The sequence below is a fragment of the Onychostruthus taczanowskii genome, unplaced genomic scaffold, assembly GCF_017590055.1.
Source record: "Onychostruthus taczanowskii isolate IOZ18803 unplaced genomic scaffold, ASM1759005v1 scaffold58, whole genome shotgun sequence".
Taxonomy (NCBI): domain Eukaryota; kingdom Metazoa; phylum Chordata; class Aves; order Passeriformes; family Passeridae; genus Onychostruthus; species Onychostruthus taczanowskii.
The window spans coordinates 1,537,424-1,559,727 of NW_024503457.1; the positions used below are offsets into that span (position 1 = coordinate 1,537,424).

At 36.6% G+C, this 22,304-nt stretch overlaps 1 protein-coding gene across 1 annotated transcript in view; it reads left to right on the plus strand.

Moving 5' to 3' along the window:
• Positions 1-22,304, plus strand: part of MYO16 (myosin XVI) — a 278,913-nt gene that overhangs the window by 217,892 nt on the left and 38,717 nt on the right. The window contains exons 28-31 of the mRNA XM_041418140.1: positions 1,328-1,430; positions 13,836-13,932; positions 19,307-19,553; positions 21,402-21,709. Of these exons, the coding sequence (XP_041274074.1) occupies positions 1,328-1,430; positions 13,836-13,932; positions 19,307-19,553; positions 21,402-21,709 (755 nt within the window). The remainder of the gene's footprint in view (positions 1-1,327; positions 1,431-13,835; positions 13,933-19,306; positions 19,554-21,401; positions 21,710-22,304) is intronic.

The following is a 22,304-nucleotide window of genomic DNA, read 5'->3' on the forward strand; positions in this document are numbered from 1 at the left end:
ACAGATTGCATAATATTAAATGCATAAATAAACCATCAGGCTAGGGTTTTGCCAGATGGTTTCTATGCCACAGAAGCAGTGCCTCTCACTTTTCATTTACTAGCATAGACTTAGCCATGGGGTCCTCAGCAGGACTGTTACCAGACAAGAGAATATTTTCAGACTGCAGGAGCTGAGGTACCCTAGGGTCTATGCAGCTCCACAAAACTAGGAATCTAGGTGCAATTTGGTCCTACAGCAGTATATCTGCAGATATTGTTCCAGATTTGCCACATCTTCTGGTACAATTGATGTCCCTGGAGTCATTCCATCACTGCAGCTTTGCCTACCATGTGTGTGAAAGACAACAAGACAGCACAGTTTTGGGTTGCAGGAGAGATATAGGTGAATTCAGCTGTTAAATAAATAAATAAATAAATAAAATGTCAGGAAACATAATTAGCTCACAAACTTCAAAACTTATCAATTGCACTGGGAGTTTAATCAAAAGTGACATGTTTGCAAAATGTATGTACTTTTCAAAGCCTGGTTTTTTTTGTAATGAAAAAGCATTCTGCATTACATGCAGTTAGATCTAGACAAAGGAATACCTCCAAGAAAGTACAGTAATATTGTGTAGCATTGAGATGTATAAAATTCCATTTCTTTAGTAACAAGTTAGAATAAGTTTAATAAGACCACAGTTAAAAATTGAATGTTATACTTTATTGGACTTTGTATTACTTAAGTTTCCTTCCTTGATATTTTTATCCTGATACATCAAAGAGCCCTTTAATATCCAGCATTTTCTGTCTTTGAAGGTACATAATGCTATAATCAAGTCTCCTCTTGAACTTCTTTCCAGTAGTGTGAACTGATCTAGGTCATGGAAGTCTCTTTGCTACATGACTTTCTGTTGAAAATGAAAATTTATCTCAGATTGATGAAAATCATTTTTGTCAATGTTACTTTCTTATTAATTACTCCTTAAGAGGCATAAATTTTATGACACATACTGAAAACATATTTTCCTCTTTTCAATGACCCAGTTCAGTCCCAATGGTCTTGTCTGGGGAGGCTTTTCATTCCTTTGGCATTGATTTCCAGTGAGGTATCCAAAGAACAGACAGGAAGCAAATTTGGGTTTTAGGCATCACTGTTATTAACCAAGGTCATGTCTAACAATATACAAGATTTCAAGTGATTTTTGTTTTCTTCATCCTGATCAGAATCCCACGCTTCCAGTTTGGATATCAAAGATTTGAGAGTGAAAGGAAAACTGACATTTTCTACAAAGACGTCAACCAGGCCAACATTACAGTAACTCTGTCTCTGCTGATTTTTCTAGGTATAAAGATTTGGCTGATACAGCAGCAGGAGAGAAGAAGAAGTTGAGTGCCAAGGAGAGATGTCGACTTGTTCTTCAGCAGTGTAAATTACAAGGCTGGCAGGTTTGTGATCTACAAAGCAATTAAAATATCATTCTTTAAACAGGCTAGCTGAGTCATTTCCATTGGTGGCAAGCCACCACAGCCTTTGCAGTGGTGTATTTTTTTTCCATTTAATATATTCTTGGATAAGTTATCAGACTGGTTTTCAGAGTTTTATGAGTAGCTGTGATCATTGTGTCAAAAAAACCCAGTGTATTCTTGTGGGAAGAAAAATATTCAATTAGCCATGCACACTATGTAAATTTTTGTCAAGATTTTTGAAGGTATTTGGTATATGCATTTTAGTGGTTGAATGGTTCCTAAATAATCTTACATATTTTATTTCTTTAAAATCCTGTGCTAAATACTCTACTGTCATAGCAGGGCAGACTGAAAACAGCTAATTGGGATTTCCCAGGTAGTCAGTGCATTTGTAGGTGCCAGCATACTGATCCACAGATCCACCAGAGAACCTGAGGTTGCCATACATCAAGTGAAGTTTAAAAAAAAATGTACCAAACACTAAACAGGAAACTCTCGACTCCCTATCCTGTCTCCTTATCCTATTTATATCATATAATACTCAACAGTATGAAGACTGCAAGGTGGATGTCCCCATTTGTTCAGAGTACTCAGTTATCTGCTTTGGATAGCTTTGTGATTGAGTAGGACTGATTTCTTTAATATGTGTATTTTAAAAAGAAAAATGTGTTTCTTTGCATAGTATAGAAGCTATTGAATTAAAATGAAGCTTTCTGTGGCTTCACATACAGATCATTCCTGCAGGCAGTGTAAGCTTCAGATTCAGGCCTTTTTCCAGCTTAACAGGACTGAAATATGTTACACAAGAGAGCATCCAGACCAATTTCAGGGACGGCTGTGAAGTTAAGGGATTGGATAGTGGTTAGGTCACTCCTACAGGCTTCTTCAGTTTAAAGGGTGAGGTCTTCTAATTAATGTATGACCTCTGAGTATTAAGATGCCCAGAAAAGTTTCTGCAAGCTGTTTATAAAGGCCAAGGACTAAGTCAGAATGTGTGCTATGGATATTTCTCAGTGGCCCAGATACCTTAGTAACAACAGGAACAAAAATAGGCCCCCACTAGGCAGGAAGCACACATGCATGATCACCTGCACTTAGACATATAAGAAAATTTTTCTTTAAACAAAATACCATTTAAAGCCTCAGATTAGTCACCAAGCAAAGGAGAGGGCACATATAGCCACCCACTCTCTCAATAGAAAAGACCAAAAGACTGAAAAAGATAACAATATTAAACTAGATTTGCTTTTCCTACCCAGGTTTTGTAAGTTTACTCTGATATATGTTCTGCATCATTGCCACAAGGTTCTCTATTAAAAAAAAAAAACCTCAATCATTAACAACTAGAAACTGTACCTTCACTTACAAGTAGCTGGAGATGAGAGCACCCCTCATGTTTAGAGCTTATGTGGGGATACAAGCTTGACATTGGAGAAAAGCTGTGTAGCAGTAATTGCATAGTGTACTGCAGTCACAAAACACAGAGCAGGATGCCTATTAAGTTTATTTCCCTGGAACAGAACCATTGTTACAGCACAGGAAAAAAGCAGTTGGTCATCAGTAAAAGCCGAGAGCTCGAGACTAGTGATTCTGTAGTGATAGGCATTTGAAAACGAGACTGAAACCTACAAAGACAAAAATTTTAAAAGGAAATCATAAAACAGAATCCTTCCATCATGCAGAGGTCTGAAGCTTGTGATGTCAAAGAGATTTTAGAAGTTCTGACTCCAGAATCTCATTAACTCCAGGAGAAGTCAGATGTGCAAAACTACAGCAGTGCATAATGCATTATCACTTAGACCAGAAAGGCACAAAACTCTTCAGAGACACTGATAAGTTAAATGGAATAGGAGGGTTTGGGGGTGAGAGTTATACCATTGTCATTCAGTGACTAAGAAGCACATGGCAACAGACTAAGCTGCAAGGAACAAGGTTTGAAAAAATGAGTGACCTTCTCCATACACCTTTTTCAAGCCACAGAGAGGTATAAAAACAAATGGAAAGATGAAATGTGTAGAAGAAATTTTAAAAAGAAAATTCACTCCAAGTCAAATTTCTTAAATGTCCAGTGAATACCAGCTTAGTACCAACCTATTTTGTATAGGTGATACAAAACCACATACCCAACTATCAGCAGTAGTGACTAATGTCTGTGTCACATAATCTCTCTCTCAATTATCTTTTTGATTCATTTGACTAATCATGAAAGTTGAACTTTAAATAAAAATCTAAATGAAGAAGGTTACACAATCTGCATTTGTCATAGGTGCTCTCCTCTATGCCTTTACAGCAGAGGACTCTGAAAAAAGGAAAATATTTAAAAGGTAGAAAGAGGGAGGAGGAAAGGAAAGAAAAAAAGGAATTAGGAAGCAAGGATGATGTCAGCCAGCAAAGTCAGAAGAAAGGAGTCATCTGTAGTGTGTTACTAAAAATCTTCCAAAAAGCAGGAGGTTACACATATAACCAGTTTATTCAGCCACTGTTGCCAGCAGTAACTACTTCAAATGAGTCACTGCTGGAACTGAAAATCTATTTGTTGCAGGAGTTCATGAATAAATCAAAAATTGTCTTCCCTAAAATGTTACATGCACTTCCCTGAAGAGCTGATGCAAATTCAGGTAAAAAAAAACGAATGGAAAAGATAGCTAAAATACCCTCATCAAAGATGATGATATTTAGGAGAAAGCAACACAGATCTGAAATCAAACTCCAGCTTATATGTCATCATCAGAAGATGAAGTTGCCTAATAAGCTCAAGAGCAGAGGGAGAAAAATAAAGACCTGGACTTTTTAGCTGAGTGAATCTGGATGATACTTTAACCTTTCTTTTGATAATGTACCTCACCATCCCATTTTGAGAAAGATGATATTAACCTGGGGGAGGGAAAAGTGTTCTAAATTAAAATCCTTGAAAATGAGCAAAGAAAATGATATCTTTGTATTTTTTTCCTGCTTGACAATTTCTCTGTTCCTCCTTACATAAGCTGTGTTTGAAGAGTGTTTTATTAACATACAAAAGCTCAGACCATACTCACAGAACATGTTCTTCTCTCATAAATACTGCAGTCTGTTTTGAAATAGACAGAAAGTGCAGAAGATCCATCCAATACTAAGGTCCAATTTTGGTTTATTTTCTACTGTTCAGCAGTGCATAAGAGAAAACACTATTACCTGGCCAATATCTTGTGCTTGATTCACCAGCTTACATGTTAGAAGCAAGTATTTATTATCGTAGAATAATTAAGGCTGGAAAGGATCTCCAAAATCACTGAGTTCAACCTTTGACTGAACGCCACCACATCAACGAGACCATAGCACCAAGTGGCATGTGAAATTGTTCCTTGAACACTGCCAGGGATGGTGACTGCAATATCTCCCTAAGCAGCCTGTTCCAATACTTCATCACCCTTACAGTGAAAAAATTCTTCCTAATATCAATTTCAATCTGAACCTCCTCTAGCACAGCTTGAAGCCATTTTCTCTTGTCCTGTCACCAGTTGTCTGGGGGAGAGGCAGATCCCCACCTTCCTACAACCTCCTTTCATTGTAGCTGTAGAGTGATGAGGTCCTCCCTGAGCCTCCTTTTTTCAGGCTAAACAATGAAAGCTCCCTCATCTGCTCCTCACAGGAGCATATCCTTCACCAGCTCCATTGCCATTCTCTGGATATGCTCCAGAACCTCAATTTCTCTGTTGGAGTCAGGGTCCCAGAACTGGACACACAATTCGAGGTATGGCTTCACCAGTGCTGAGTACAGGAGGACAATCACTTCACTGGCCTTGCTGGCCACACTATTCCTCATACTGCCCAGGCTGCCATTGGCCTTCTTGGCCATCTGGGCACATTGTTGGCTCATGTTCAGCCATTTGTCACCCAGTATCCCCAGGCCCTTTTCTGCTGGGCTACTGTCCAGCCATTCTGACCCAAGCCTGAAAGGCTATCTGGGGTTTTTGTGGACAAAGTGTGGCCTGACATTTGGCTTTATTGAATGTCATACCATTGGTCTTGGCCCATTGAGCCATCCTGTCCAGATCCCTTTGCAGAGCATTCCAGCCTCCTACAGATCAACACTCCCATCCACTTTGGTGTTGTCTAAAAACTTACTGTGAGTAACTCAATCCAAAACATTAATAAAGATGTTAAACAGGACTGGTCCCATTACTGATCCTTGGGGAACCCCACTAGTGACTGGCCACCAACTGGATGTGGAACCAGCCACATTTACCACCACACTTTCAACCCAGCCATCCAGCCAGTTTTTAACCCAACAAAAGGTTCACCTCTCCAAGCCATGACCTGACAGCTTTTCCAGGAGAATGGAATCAGTATCAAAGATTCTTATCTTTGATACTGATTCAGTATCAAAGGTTTTACTGAAGTCCAGGTGGACAAACAGCATTTCCCTCATCCACTAGACAGGTCATCTGGTCATGAAGGGAGATCAAGTTGGTCAGGCAGGACCTGCCTTTTCTAAATCCCTTCTGGCTACTTATCCCCTGATTGTCCTGTAACTGCTGCGTGGTGACACTCAAGATGATCAGTTCCATAATCTTCCTTGGCACTGAGGTCAGGCTGACAGGCCCATAGTTTCCCAAATCATCCTTCAGACCCTTCTTGCAGTTGGGCATCACATTGGCCAAGCTCCCATTGCCTGGGACCTCTCTGGTTAGTCAGGACTTACGATAAATAATGGAGAACACCTTAGCAAACTTTTCCACCAGCTCCTTCAGTACCCCCAGATGGACCACATCCAGTGCCCTCTGAGTGTCTGAGTGGGACAATAGGTCACTAACTACTTTTTCTTGGGTTACAAGGAGTCTGTTCTGTTCCTTGTCCCTGTCTACCAGCTCAGGAGGCTGGTTGCCTTGAAAACACCTAGTTTTTTCTGCTGAAGACTGAGGCAAGAAGGGCATTAAATACCCCTGTCTTTTCTTCTTTGCATCCAAAAAAGGATGGAGGTTTTCCTTGGGCCTGTTTTTTTGTTAATGTATTTATAGAAACGATTTTTACTATCTTTCCCAATGTGGCCAGATTGAGTTCCAGCTGAGTTTTTGCCTTTCTAAACCTTTTTTTACATGATCTAGTGACATCCTTGTGTTCTTCCTAAGTTGACTGGCCCTTCCAAAGGTTGTAAACTCTCTTTTTTCCCCTGGGTTCCAGCAAAAGCTCCCTATTCAGCCAGGCTGGTTTTCTTCCCTGCCGACTTGTCTTTTGTCACGTAGGGGTGGAAGTGTTGATAGCTTTATGAAATGTTGCTGTTCCTTGGGTAAACTGAGCTGGAGATAACTAAACTAGGACAATAAAATAGTGGTTTCATTGAAGCTGACATACCATACAGTTTCAGTCACGCACTTAAGTGTTGGAATTATGAAAGTGCAGAGCTACCAATGAAAGGCAATTTTTGCATCTTGACTCTGTGTGTAATTTTGATAAGGTGTTTTTTCAGCTGTAGTATATACTTGATCACTACAAGCTTAGCTACTTGTTTTGATTTTTAGCACATCTGATGTAAGAGAAAATTAGATTGCTAAATCAAAACAAACAATTTCTGCTCCAGACGGAAAGTAATAGACTTGTTTAGCCCCTGGAGAAGTCAGTGAGGTGATATTTAGTAACTTTAGAGTTAAATTGAGCAGAAGTACTGGCTGGTCCATGTAAAGCAGAATAATCTCCCGTCCCCCCAAATATGTGAAGGTCTTTATATTAGGAAATCCCCATTTTCAGTGCTGTGTTCATTTGTAATATTGTAATTTGTAAGGCCATTGTAACACAGTGATACATTAGCAAAGCAAACCTACCGTCCCAATGGCATGACTTAATTTGCAAACATTATCATGCTTTGGGAGAAGTATGGGCACAAACAGTCCTTGGCTCTTTTTACTGACATAAGGAAACTTTCATTTGTTTGGATTATCATTCCTCGCACTGTTAAGCTTGCAAATATAAATTCAGTAAAAAAGAGTTAGCTACTAGCTCATAGCTTACTGAGCTTTCTCATCAAAACTTGTAGCTCTACATTTTGTTTATCTAAGGTCAGTAGTCTGCAATTAACCCTTCTGAGTTACTTCAGATGGAGCTTGCTGAAATACAAACTAGTACCACACCAGAAGAAAAAGAAAACATCAATTTAATTTGCTTTTACTATAAAGTGCATCTGTTAAATAAAAGCACTGCAAAGGTCAGACTTCACTGAAGCTGAATATTTTAGCCTTTAGCCTGCTAGAAATGCTTATCTGGTTAAAAGAGAGCAATCCTTAAGAACTTCTAATAAAAGCTTTGTCTTTATCTTTCCTGTAACCCACAATGATTCCTTCTTATAAGTAGCTTTGAATTGTGAACACAAGAGACCACTAAGTCTTAAGTTTCAAATGGGGTGATCCAAAGACTCAACAGGTATGAAATAAGCAGTACAGGAGAGCCTGTTTGAATGTTTTAATGAAGCTACAAATGAGGTAATTGTTGAGATAGATGCTGTGCTAGTGCCAGTTCACACTTTCACAACTACAAACATTGCTGAAACTGTTTCAGGAGCCAGCAGTGTTTGTGGAGAAATTATCTTTGCCAGTGAGGAGCTGTATTATCAAACTTGCTGTCATGAGTGTTAAAACAGAGAATAAGTCCTCAATATAGAGAAATCCCAGAAGTCCATTTAGAGGTTTTAAATTCTTCTAACACTTCTAGAACTGCAAAGGCAAAACAAAGTCTGACCCACAGTTCTTACCAGTCAGAGAAAAAAATCATATTTTCTTACTGTTCTATGGATGTTCCATTTATTGGATTTGATAGAGCTGTCCTTAAGTATTTTTAAATGTCAATGTACCAGTATATAATACTATGGTCCTTTTTTGGAAAAATATATATATATTTATGATTAAATAGTATAATGTAGAACATAAGTGGCATATGATTAAATCAGAGGAGTGAGCAGAAGTGTATAAATTTTATGCTTAGTTCAGAGAATCTTTTAAATTATTTTTTAAAGAGAACTGTTTATTTTGGCTTAAAATTAAAGTGGCCATACTACATGAATTGCTTTGTAGCTGATATGCTGAAGTACTGCAGTACTTTGCAAGCAGTCTAATATATAAGGGATTCTTATCTTTTTTTTTCCCTCAAGTAGGAAAAATTTAGACCTCATAAATTGTATGACAGTTCCTTCATTTGTTATTTGGTAGTTTTAACTCAAGTCAATTTCCTGTTTGTTTTGAATATCTTAGTTTAAAAGTCAGGTTTTTTTTAGTCAATTAAAAAATAAAATTCTGGGAGTGGGGGTGGGAGGGGAGGGCGTGGGGTCATACTAACAAAAATTATTAAAACATAAACATTTTTCCCTCATACTTTGGGTTTTGTCAGTAAAGTGATATTGTCCCATTATATTTTTGTTTCATCTTGTCACTCCATTATATATTGGAAATAATTTGCTAGTTGCTCCAGAGAGTGACTTTCGACCTCACCAGTACTACCAAAAGACTGGCCTGGGCCACACACTGCCCACAAATTTACTCAGTGACTTTGTGCCACACTAGACAAACCCATGATTCCCTTCAGCCAGAGAATAGGACAGATGGTTGACTTTGACCTCAAAATGCTCACAAGTTCTCACTCTTTTAACACAAAGCTCTATTTTTAGTTCATATTTCTATGAAAAATAACTTTTTCTCTGTAGAATATATTCTTCCCTCTATTTATCCATCTTTCAGGTCTTGCTTAGGATTACTAGTCTTGCTAACTCAATTTTCTTTATATCCTTTGCATCTCAGATCTGGATTCCATGTCTTCCTCTTCCTCTCTCCCCTCCCACCTCTCCCAGTTCTTGACACTTTTTGACATTTTTCTACATACTTTGCGTCATATTTGGTCCCAGTCTTCATCCCGTATTTGTCTGTGATTAGTTGTCCAGTCTCCTGCCTTAGGGTTTCCTCTCTGTGCCACTGCTCTCCCTGTCACCTGTAGCCTGTATTTCTCATTCATGCCAAGGGACCCTTTCCTGTTGTTTCTTCTGAGTTGTAAATGAGTGATTTGGCTCAGGTTAGGAGTGAGATCATGGAGCAGGCCTGGGGAGGAGGTGGGGAGGAGGAAATACCACCACATTTTGATGCTGAGTCTGTTTCTAGAATTCTGAAAACTAGAATGATAGTTCTGGTAAATACCAAGATCCCATGGGATAAAACTGAGGTAGGGCTTCCCCTACTGAGCGCTTCTTACATGCATCTCACGTTTCCTAATCACTTTGTTTCCTTTTCTGCAAGGCAGTTCTTCATGTTGCCTCACAAGTATGAGGAGCTGGGAGGTTTGTACAGTTTAGGGAAAAGGAGTGACCATTATTCTGCCCTTTCCCAGAGACCTGAATGATATTTTTTCTCCCTAAACTCCAGCTCCTGACAAGAATGTATATAAATGTTTGATGTCACTAGCTTGAATACCAGACTACTCACATACTTTATATTAAGGCCATAAATAAAGTATGCTAAAATGTAGGTTTATTCAGTATGTACCACAGTGCATTGTTACTAGTTTATGAAGAAGGACTATTAAAATGTATGAAGCAAAGCAGAGAGAGTAAACCTTTTAAAATAAAATTTCAGTCCTTAAAAATCAGTGCCCTGTGTTTGTCATTATAATATCTTTGTAGACATGTACAATGCAAGAAGACACATTTTACAATAGTATTAAGGCTTTTTTCTAAATTTCATTAATGCTCTGTGAAAATGTGTGTCATTGTGTAAAATATCATTAGACTATAGTTCTCTGTCTTTTGTAGGTAGCTATTTTGAAAGTACTGCCAGAAACACACAGCACTCCCACAAATTGCCTTTTTTAAACTAAAGAACAGCTTTACAGATTCCCTTGACACCTATTAAGTATGAGCTAATACTGCCTCCATGCCACCTACACACGATCTCAGCATCCATTCCATAGTTTTGAATGTCTGTACTTCTACATCCTACACCTTTTCTATAAAATTAAAAAATAAGAAATTAAAAAATTAAAAAATTTAAAATAAATAAAGAAAAATAAGAAGAAAGAAAAAGAACAGCTCCTTCCCAAAAAAGCCCAGCTGGCCTGTAGCAGCAATTGAAGCTTTGGTAGTCATCAACCACAATTTTATTTAGTCTTTAAAATGTGTCATTTTGAAAAATAACGTTTTAAACCCTAATGCTTTCCTAATTAAAATAACTATGACTGTAATTCACAGATGGTTTACTTTTACAGGAGTCTGAATGACATCAAAATTTCAGACTCAGATGAAACCACTTCATAGTCCAGAAAAAATATTGAAGAGTGTTTTAGTGGAAGAACATTTGAACCTTTTTTCCCCTAGGCACGCAGGAAACATTTTGTGATTAAAGAGACCAGAATGAAGACAGGTGGCAACCTCAAAAACTGTTTTGATATGTGACAGGTGAAATTCCAACATTTTTCAGAATTTTTGCTTTCACTGAACACCAGAACTGTAAAGAGTGCAGTGGGACTATCTTGTTCTCTTGGTCAGCCTTAGAGGCTCTCAGATTTAATTCAAAGACTAAGCAACAGAGATTTCTATCTGTACTAACATAATCAAACATATAATAGTAGTTTCTGCTGTACATGCTTCTGTCTAGAGCTCTGCTCTCTGTAGACCTGTCATATGATGTAAAAATCTATAAATAGCTTTTATCTGAATGTAAAAGTGGATTTGTATTGACATTTTGTATTTCTTCGTTCACTTAAAAATTGTAGCAGGCTCCTACTAATGAAGTTCATAGCATAAATGATGCCACAATAACTCCATTTATATTGTTCCTAGGGTGTAGGATGAAAGAAAGGGGCAATAAGGCTTTGCATGTCCCCTAGATAGCTTTGTGACTGCAGTGTCAGACACGTGTAGCTAAACCAACATAAGCTTCAGCAATTGTCTTGACTGTGATTTTGTGACTGCACACTGCATAATAAATTGCAACTCATTTATTTAAGTTATACATTTGAAATATAGCCTAAATGTGACCAACCAGTGTGTCAATAATGAGACTAATTGAAAATGGGGTTGTTAATTTTGCCATGGGCACTGCTAGAGTTTTTAAAGCTTAATAAACTCTTAATAAGACCTTTTTTAAGGTTTGAAAGTGTAACTTTTCATCCCCTTTTCTACCGTCAGAGTGTTTGTATTGCTGTAGTAAGGGGAGAAACCAGAACTCTGAGTAATTAAGGACAAAGGATAGAAATAAGGAAAAATTGGATGATTTGGCATAGGCCTGAAACAGGAGGGAAAAAAATGTGTGATGTAGAGGATTTTTGGAAAGGAAAGGTGGAGTATAAAGGGAAAATTTAATCAAATTAGAGGAATATGATTTTATTAAGTATTTGTTCTCAGGCTTTGTCTGAGATCTGCTTAGATGGAATGGTAATTATAATAACCACATGATAATTTAATTACAGTTAACTATATGAATAATAATTCAGTTATTTTTTACAGAGAATTCTGTATTTAAGGCAATGTAAGCAAGACGATGAAGATATTAGTAGCCAAAACAAGTAATAATGCAGGTTCAGAATGTGGTTTGACAAGATATGTTGGAAAAAAACTGCTCAATGAGCAAAGGGTTAAGATAACCAGGTGAATAGAGAATTTTGAAAGCTGAGAAAGAAAAGTAAAAAAAATTGTTGCAAGTCATCAGTAAGAAAATGAAGATGAGAGTATGGTCCTAAGAGCAGCATGTGAGTGCACAATTGGATCTCAGGAAGATTGCCTCAGATTAACTACCACACAAAAAAAGCTTATTCTATAATGGCGAGACAAGTAAAACGTCATTTTTGTCACCTACTTGCATACACTTGGTGATAATTCAAAAGGGACTTTTTTCAAGGGAAAAGAGAGACTAATGGGGAAAAAAAATTAAAATGCATTCTAGTTTTTCCATTTGAGTGCATCTGATTTTAATTAAAAGACTAACAACTGCACCATCATTATTAGCTCAAACTTCAGGATTACGGACTTTTTACAACATTTGATTCAAATCAGTTTATCTCTACAGTAGAGAGAAGTGAAGCCAAGGGACAAAAATTTGTCACAATCATTTCTGAATTTAGTTAATGGAGTTTAGCTGTGAAATCTATATCCTGGCTTTCTGTCATCCAACCCTACAGGGATGTACATCTAACAGTGTTTGGGTTAAAAACAATTTGGAAGGGTGTGCAATTAACCCTCCAGATGCCTGTCTCCCAGATCTAAAGTGAAATACACTAGTGGAGCAGGATGGCTCAGTAAGAAGAGAGTGAGCTTGTAAGCTGGAGACAAACAAGAGCTGGAATGAATTTCTGCAATTTTAGCCAGACTTGTATGAATGAATCAGTATGCCTATTAGCCATAAAAAAAAAAAAAAAAAAAAAAAAAAAAAAAAAAAAAAAAAAAAAAAAAAATTATAGTTAGGCAAAAGCTAGAATATTCTAGGGTAGCACAGTTTTCTGGCATGGCTCCTTTTATTTCTATGAAGTGAAGAAAGCTACTTCTACAAAATTCCTGAGAAAAATTATTGGTTTAATGACTGGGGTTTTTTTCCAGTTACTTGCTGATTTTAGAGTTGCTAGGCTGTGTGTGGTTTCTAAAGTCTATTAAAAATGAATGCTTTTGAAGATGATACAAAGAATTTTATAGGACTGTTTCAGTTTGTTCAGAAGGTATCAAAAGAACGGTGTTTTCTTTTGGTCTAACTAGCTAAATTTGCCTCTAAAGGAGCGAGAACATCTAATGATTGTTACTTCAAGAACTAGATGATTAAACCAAGATACTATGCAACACCAGAATCAATAATTAAGAGATTATTTTTCACAAATGAGTCCCTCTGTCTCTGATCCTGAAAGGAGACCCAAAGCACAGCTTCAGTGAGCAAGGCTGGGAACTAGGATTCATACCTTTACTGGATATTAGGAATCATAGTCACTATTGACAGTGAGTTTCTCCCATCCTCCAGTTTAAGTTCTTCACTGGCTATCTCACCATTTTCTGTTCTGCATGGGTTTGTCTTGTCACCTTTCCCCATGTACACACCCTTCTGCTTTATAAGACCTAAACCTTATTTTCTATTATGTTGTCTAACACATTTGATTCAGAATGCTTTTTCCCCCAACTTGTATTTAACTTGAAGTTTGTACTATTTGTTCTGGATATTTTTGGAACTGAAGTGGAACTATCTGTCTGACAGCTTGTTCATCCTTTGCAAATACAGCTTTTATTCAACCAAGTGATCATGGAGACAACTGCATTTCTGTTACAGAATTGACATTGTACTGTTCCTAAATTGCAGATATTATTTCAACCCTTTGCTGGATTGTTAACGTGCAATCTCTATTTACCTGACATTGTTTTGGCCTTATCTCTTGATGATTTCTCTGCTGTTTGTATTCTAGATAGGAGTTCGAAAAGTGTTTCTTAAGTACTGGCAAGCTGACCATCTCAACGATTTGTGCCTTCAGCTTCAGAAGAAAATTATAACCTGCCAAAAAGGTAATAGTTACAGAACAAGTATTCCTGAGCTGTTGCTTTGTATATGGAGCAAAATACTGCATAGCAAAAAGATTTTCTCTACCTTGAATAGTTGCTGTATTTTATACATTTCCCTACAGATATACACAGATTTTTAAGATTATAGCTTTGCACGTTCTGTCGGTCAAAAATAATTTTATGACAAAGTCTTGAATATAATTAAAACTTAGAAGATCTTGAATATTTTCTTTTTAGAGTAAGTTCAGTGATTTTTCAAGGCATTAATATCACCTTTACTTTCTTTTTGCATATAAAATATTGTAACAGTGATACAAAAATGGAATATTGTCAAATATATCAGCACTAAAAACAAAGCTAATAAGTGAGTGTGCTTAGTTGTTCTTATTTTTCCCCTTTTCTTACTACTTTCTTATTTGACTGCTAGTTTTTTATGTTTTCATATTTTATGCTTGTTTTTCCCCATTTTACACCTGCATTTTTCCTAAGATCACTGACATTTTTGGACATATTTTTAAAAGGAGGTACTATCCACTGCCTCCTGATTTCCTGTTACTTATGCATCATTTTCTATCAGTCTCAAATAACTGCTGAAAATATGAATATTGCTTTGCTTGAAGAAGCTTCCTTCACACTATTCATTACTTACCTAATTGGCTGATGTCTGCAACAATTCCCATTTTCACCTATTTCAAGGAAATTAAAATTACAAAATCTTATCTTATATTGTCAGACACATAATATTGCAGACTTAAGAAATATAAACCCCTTTCATTTTAATTATCTGTTCCCCACTGTAAGAATGTAGAGAAAAAGAGCAAGTCAAGAGAAAACATGAAGTAAGCAAAATACAAATGGTAACAGTTCAGAAATGAACATGGAGAATGGCAGGTATCAGACACTGCAGTTTAGCTGACTTTATAACAGGGCGTGACTTTTTACTGCAAATTACCCTATAGCATTTACGCGTTTTGAAAAGCAGTAACAGTTTATCCTCTTTCCCTTGTTATGCTCACTTATAAAAGAAAGGAAATATTTGCTTTCAGAATCCAATTTGCAAACAGAATGCTTCGATATTATTCAACATAAGAACCCTACACCAAATTTTAAAACATCCTCAGATATGTCCGTGTTTTGCAAAAGTAAGAGAACAGATCACCAAAGCCTGACTGAAGCATGAAGATAATCGGGCTTCTTGGCTCCTTACAAAATATTTTTCTTCGTTTTGCTTCTATCTTCCTTCATTGAAAAGCCACTTTTCCCAAAAGTATGCATTTAAAGCTATGGCTCACCTGCATGCTTTGTACAATCTGGGAAACCAGAGAAAATCAGGAACTTGGATGAGTAAGCAGTAGTTAGACATCAACCTCGTGTCATTTGCTCATGAAAGAAGTGCCTTTTGCAAACAGGTGCAATTGTAAACTTGTAGAATTAGCATGCCAAAGAGCTCTGGCAGAGCTCTTATATTATCCTAAAATTGGTATCCCTATACTTTACACTGACATAATGATGCTTGGTGAGTAAAGGTGTCACTCCCAATGCACTTCTGTCCCCTTGCCTTTTACATGCAGGGGACTTTGGAAGCTAGATCTGTCCTGAAAACATAATGAATAATAGCCAAACTAGTCAATAATCACAATATAACAAAAAATAAAGCTGTCAAAAAACATCCAGAGGAGAGCTATGAAAATGGTGAAGGGTGAGGGGAAGCTGTATGAGAAGTGGCTGAAGTCACTTGGCCTGTTCAGTCTGGAGGAGACTGAGGGAAGACCACACAGTAGCCTACAACTTCTCATGAGGAGGAGAGGGGAAAGACACTGGTGACCAGTGACAGGACCGAAGGAATCTTCAATGCAGCTTTGAGGTTTGTTGGAACAGGCTCCCCAGGGAAGTGGTCACAGCACCAAACCTGGCAGAGCTCAAGAACTGTTCAGACAATGCTCTCAGGCGCAGGGTGTGACACTTGGCATGTCCTGTGCAGGGCCAAGAGTTGGACTTTGATGATCCCTGTGGGTGCCTTCCAATTCAGAATATTCTGATTCTGTGATTCTAATTTCTGTATCAGGCTTTAAATGTAACATCATACACCTAGATTAGAACTTAGATTTGAGGGGAAACAGGTCTTGCCCAAAATTCCTATCAACTCTTTTTACTTCAAATCTAACTAGCAATCCCTTCTTCTAGGTTTGGGCAAAAAAACCCAAAACAAAGCAAACCACATAAGTCCTTCCTGGTATCCTGAAACTTGTCTTACACAAGCAAAGAAAGGGGTCAAACTAAAGTGAAAGCTTGTGTAGAACTACTTTTACTTAAAATTGTATCTGTGAGTTTAGAGACTTTGTCATATTTTTTTTTTCTGCAGGTATGAGAACTACATATGATACATTTTGACCTGAATCACTGTGAAAATTGTTTGTACCCATAGGAAGGGCAAACATGCTGAAGTTCTTCCATCAGAGTTCATGTAGATGAGGAATTAACTTGAATACATTGTATACACAATAGTTAATAAATTTCTCACATAACCCAGATCCATGGTCTACTGGAATTTTGATTATTCCAATCCTCATCCTTAGATGAACTCTAAAGCACTAGATATTTTTCTGCCCTGTGGGTGCTAACCTCAATTATTTTAATTTGCATAATGAAAATTATTTTAGATCTACATAAGTGAGGAGCAAATTCACAAGGCAATCATAGTACCCAGTACCCAACAGAAGTAGATGAAACTGAGCAGTAAAAGTCTAGGAACTGGGAGTTTCATTTCACAACAGTTTTTCAGATTATAAAATTGTTCTTTTTTAGCCAAAATCAAAATCTTTCAAACGTTCTCATAGAAAAGGAAGTGTGAAGAAATGTGTATCATTTAATGAAAAACCTGAACTACTCAGTTCATGAAAAATGTGTGCAAAGGAGGGATGTCTATCTGCCAACCCCTCCTAAGAAAGCTTCATTGAAAGTTTCTTCTTCATTTTGGAGAAAGTGCATAATTCAGAGTAGCTGTACAGTCTCTAAATGTTACAATTAGCTCTACTGGATCTCACTTTACTGGACCATTCTAGCAGGCTACTCTAAGCTGCTCATTCATGCTTGCTAACAATCCTATCAGAGAGCTGATCTCTAAATTTTTTTATTTTAACCAACCTTGGTGGTATTACCAATCTTTTTTTTTTTGTTTGATTTTTTGTCAAGTTGAAAGCACACAGAGACCCTTGTAAAAATGTTATTTTAAAGTACAGATTTTTTTTCCAAAGTCACCCAGGATTTGATGCTTATTTTTGCTCTGCAGAAGATAGGTTCAAAGAGAATATTTTAGGAAAAAGCATTTTTTTATTATTAAGCTCTTTCAAAAATTTTATATTTGTGAGCAGTGAACTCTGGTAATATTCTATGCATGTATTCATTCTTTTTGCAACAGTAACCCTTAGATTCAGTCTCAGTAACATCTTTGTTACTAATACTCTCATAAAATTGTCAACAATAACTGTACTATTAATTTCCTTTTCAAGTAAATTTGGTATGTGCATTAATGTTTCAGAGTTTAAAGAAGTCAGATTTTATGGAATGTAATTAAAGGCATTGATTGGTAGTGATTATAAAAGTATAAACCTTCAAAGCTATCATAAATTATTATTATAAATTATTTCAACTTATCTGAATTTGAAGGTTTCCAAACCCAGTGAATTGTGGAAAGAAGCAGTATTACATTATTATTATTATTATTATTATTATTATTATTATTATTATTATTATTATTATTAACCTTGCTTACATTTTGTCAGCTGGGCACTGAGCATCTCTATAAAAGAAATCTTTTTTTAGTGTCTAAATAAGGCATTAGAAGATGATAGAAAATACCTTCCATTACCCTATGCTTTAGCTGTTTATTTTATTCAATAACATTTTATATTCATAGAAGACTAATTGTATTTTTATCTGTTGACATTTTTCCTTTAGATTATTTCAGCTTGACTCTTCATCATTTAATGTTGTTCTGCACTAATCATAAATCTGAAATTTAACTGTGTTGTTATAAATACCTAACACATTTAAACTACTTTGTCCTGCAATCAACACTCTTGGCATCTTCCCCCAAACTCAAACAAACATCTTACCCAGGCTATTTTCTGCTAACTTCACTGATGAAGAACTTTCAATTGACCAGAAAGAGAGTAACCATAATAAGCAGTGATGAAGTCTGACTTGGTTTTGATACATTTAAATGGATGTAAACCAAGGGTATTTAAGGCAACAGACAAATAATTCTAAAACAGGTTCTTCCCTATGAGATACACAGCAGTGGTTCTACATCTGGAAGGAAACATGATCTTGTGGAACTTAAAAAAGAAAACAAACAAACCACCCACACAAATACAGTACTTTCAGTTATCATCTTTCTGCCTTCTAAGACAAAACATAGGTTCAAAGAATACTGACACCGCCTGTTGGAGGCACTGGTTTTAAAATGGTGCCCAATTTATTATGGCCACAGAGGCCCCTGTGCCTGGTGTTTCTGATCGACTGTACTTCAGAAAATCCAGGATACTGGGTGGTATTTGGGTAGGACTTGCTGTAATGAATGTACTTACATAGGAAAGTGCTACAGAAGGCTATTACAGGAGATGCACTAAAATCTTTTCCCAGCATGAAGCTGACAAAGAGTGTGAAGAAAAAGTCTAATAGATAAATGAAGCTGATGCAATGTAGGTGAAAACTTTTAACTGAAAAATGCAGATATGATGTGACAGATACATTCGAGAAATTTGCATTACATTAATCTAATTGTTTTAGCTGAAAGGAAATGAGCAGTGAAAGGTCTTTAAGTCAAACAAACAAAAAAAAAACCTTGTATTGGGTATAATTTTGTTGGGGTATTAGGTACATTGAAACACTTACAGCATTTTTTAAAGCTGAACAACAGCAATCATTTAATTCCTACTGCATTCACTGCAATTAATTTATCCAGGCTTTTATTTTGAAACAATCTTTTGACCATTGCAGTGTAAATATATGCTTTCACAACACGTAGTACATATCTATATAGACATCTTACATTATGCATATGTAAGATGTATGCATTTTATTACATCTGTGTTGTAATGTAATAAAAAATAGCATTCAGTGAAAATAAGCATTTTGAGTTCTTATAGCTCAAATTTATAAATTTACTGTCACTACATTGTTTTAAGCACTGGCAGTAGAAAACAGAGAGCTGAATTTTACTATATTATTTAGATGACATTAGATTTCTTTCCTAATTTGTATAAGATACTGACTGAACTTGGCTTGCTCATGTTTACAGCAGAACACACAGTGATATTAATTTCCCAATTAGTTGTCTTTCACTGGTCCATATTTTCTCCTTCTACTATGGTAGTTGTAAGAGGATTTCTAGCTCGCCAACACTTGCTGCAGAAGATGAGCATCAAACAGCAAGAGGTCACCTCAATCAAAAGCTTCTTGCAGAATGCTGAGGATATGGGATTGAAAACATATGATAACTTGGTGATTCAAAATGCCTCTGACATTGCTCGGGAAAATGACCGGCTCCGCAACGAGATGAACACTGCTTACCCCAGGCAAACGGGAGAGGCTAGAAACAGGCCAGAAGAAGGCCAGAAAAGGTAAGATGAGAAACACCTGCTGTGAGGAATTAATGAGTCTCTTCAGTTTTTGTGAATTCCTTCCCTGCTTAGAAAACAATAGAAATGATGGAAGGATTGCGAGAGGATTCTCAAGTATATGCTCATCCCAAATCAATATTAGGTCATATTTTCTTCCTGTATATCAGGTAATTAACTCTAGAAAGTTAAGGAGACCACTGTATCCTATTCAGGGGGCACTGACCTTAGAGGAACTTATTGAAGTCTCTGAGAAAATTATTTTTTACAGAAATATTCTAATTCTATGATAAATAGACTATAGTTTAACTTCATCAGACTAAACAAACAAAAGAAAAATTCTTCTGACTTAAAATACCAACACCAGGAAATTGGCAAGGTAATGAGAAACAGCTAGGAAAGTGTTAAAATAGAGTAAGGTCCAGACTAATAAATCCTGATTTCTCACTGAAACAAGTAGATTGATTGTGAGGAGGATGCTTTTATTTAAAAATGGGTGAAAATTTTTTTTTTTAACTCACATCAGAATTTTCAGGAGTACCTATTTTACAAATCCAGTAAATGCTGGAGAGCCATTCTCTAGGAACTGAGTCCCTGATTTCTCTCTTAGACAGCTGAATGGGCAGTTAGCATTTGCAGTTAATCGGTATGTGTCAATAGACAGAATGTATCTATAACTTGCTGGACATGTGAATGTTTATTTTTCCATAGGAACTTAATTTTCATCCAGAACAACTCCCTTTGCTATCATTGCTTTTGTCAATGACTTTAATAAAAGTGAAAATGGCAGTGCATCTGCTTAATTAGCTTCAAATATCCCAGTGATTACATATTGGAGGAAATGTCTTTGTAGGAAAGACTGTAATTAAACATTACAGTGAAAACAAATTATCCACTGAGCACTATGCTTTCATCTTTTGCTATTCTATTTGCTACATGGGCAGCTGGCTATATCCTGTGCATGAATTTCAGCTCTGCTGATGATTTGCCATGCAGAAATACAATTTAAAAAGACAAATGCTTGGGGATTTGTTTGAAAAATGGCAGTATAGACATCTTCTATCTATTACATTACTACTCTAAGTTAAAAGGGTCCCAATGTTTTGATTATTGGAGAAATAAAATGTTAGAAGAATTTTTGTTAAAAATCAATTTTTCAGAAGCAGCTGGAAGGTTGTTTCTCAATATGTATTCAAATAGCAAAAAAAAAAAAAAACAGAAAGGGAAAAATTGAAAAACTGGATTATAATTGAAACAACTAAACATAACATCATAATAATAACAATTATTATTAAAATTAATAACTAATAATTAAGTTTAAACTGGGAGACAAAGGGATATTTGGGTGGAATTGCTCAAGCAGCCAATGTAGCTGGTTAAAAAGGTCATCTAAAGATGATTTTGAAGATTTGCATTATCTAAATATAATTTATAGTTGTCTTTTTAGAAAATAATGATAAAGGCTCAGCATTTACTGCCTCAGTAACTTTCTATTAAAATGGATTTCCCAGAAATTATCATTCAGATTAAAAACCCAGCTTTTGATTGTGTGTAGCAATCAAAGTGTGAACAATTCATTCAGTGAATGTCTGGTTAACAATATGAGACTGCTTAAGCAAGGCTGCATTTGTGTGAAAAAGGGCCGGTGTCCTGATTTATCATGAAACAGGAAATGGAAGAAAGCTAGCAGCTTGATCTGGATTTGTTTGTCAGAAGATTACTACCCACATCCCCTCGACACAGCAGGGGAGTTGTGAGATTGTTTACCAAAAAGCTGTTGTTACATTTGCATGAACAGGTTCATTGTTATTGCTTGAATAATGCATCTGGGCCTCTTTTCTGTGTTTTCAGAGCTGAAGACAAGGGTGGGAAGGTCTCTGAGGACAGCTTTGCCGGCTGTCGGATGTCTAGGCACTTTCACTCCAGCTCTGTCCCTGTCCCCATGGCAGTGGATGGCTTGATACATTCTGCGGCTGGGTCGTCCATCAGATCCCCCTCCCTGCACTCTGTTTTCAGCATGGACGACAGCAATAGCCTGCCATCACCAAGGAAACAGCCTCCTCCCAAGCCAAAGAGGGACCCCAACACACGACTGAGTGCCTCCTACGAGGCTGTTAGTGCTTGCTTGTCGGCAGCTTCTAAGGAAACCGCTAATGAAGGTTAGACATAAAGGCAGAGACAGTCGCAAATGTTACTCTGAGTTATTGATTTATTCTTCTCACTTTGATCCTTTTAAACACAGTCAAATGCCTTTGAGAGGTCCTGCTTCCTTGAAATATTTCAGTGGCAGTAAATAAAATTAGCCAATTTGTCATTTGTTCCCAAATCAACAAATAATACTCATGTGCTCCAATTGCCCTGTTTGACAACAATCAAAACCTATTCGTAGAAATCTCTCTAGAAACTAGTAATGTGTCAAAATCAGCTGTTCTACCCCACTGACCATTTTATTTCACCTTTTAAATTATTAGAATATTTTGCATCACTAAAACAGAATGCTAGAATCTTGAATTTCACTGACTTAAAAACTTAAACTTTCTCCTACATTGTCTCTATGCTCACATGAATAACTTGTGCATTCAGTGTTTGTTTGTTTTTTTGTTTTGGTGGGTTTTTTTTTTTTTTGTTTTTTTTTTTTTTTGCCATAATTTGGTTATAGTGTTTTTTGTTTAGAATGAACGTGCTGCAAGTGTCCCAAAGCGTCTCAGTGCATTATGGTGCACATAGCATGGTGCTGAGTTCACTTGTTCTATT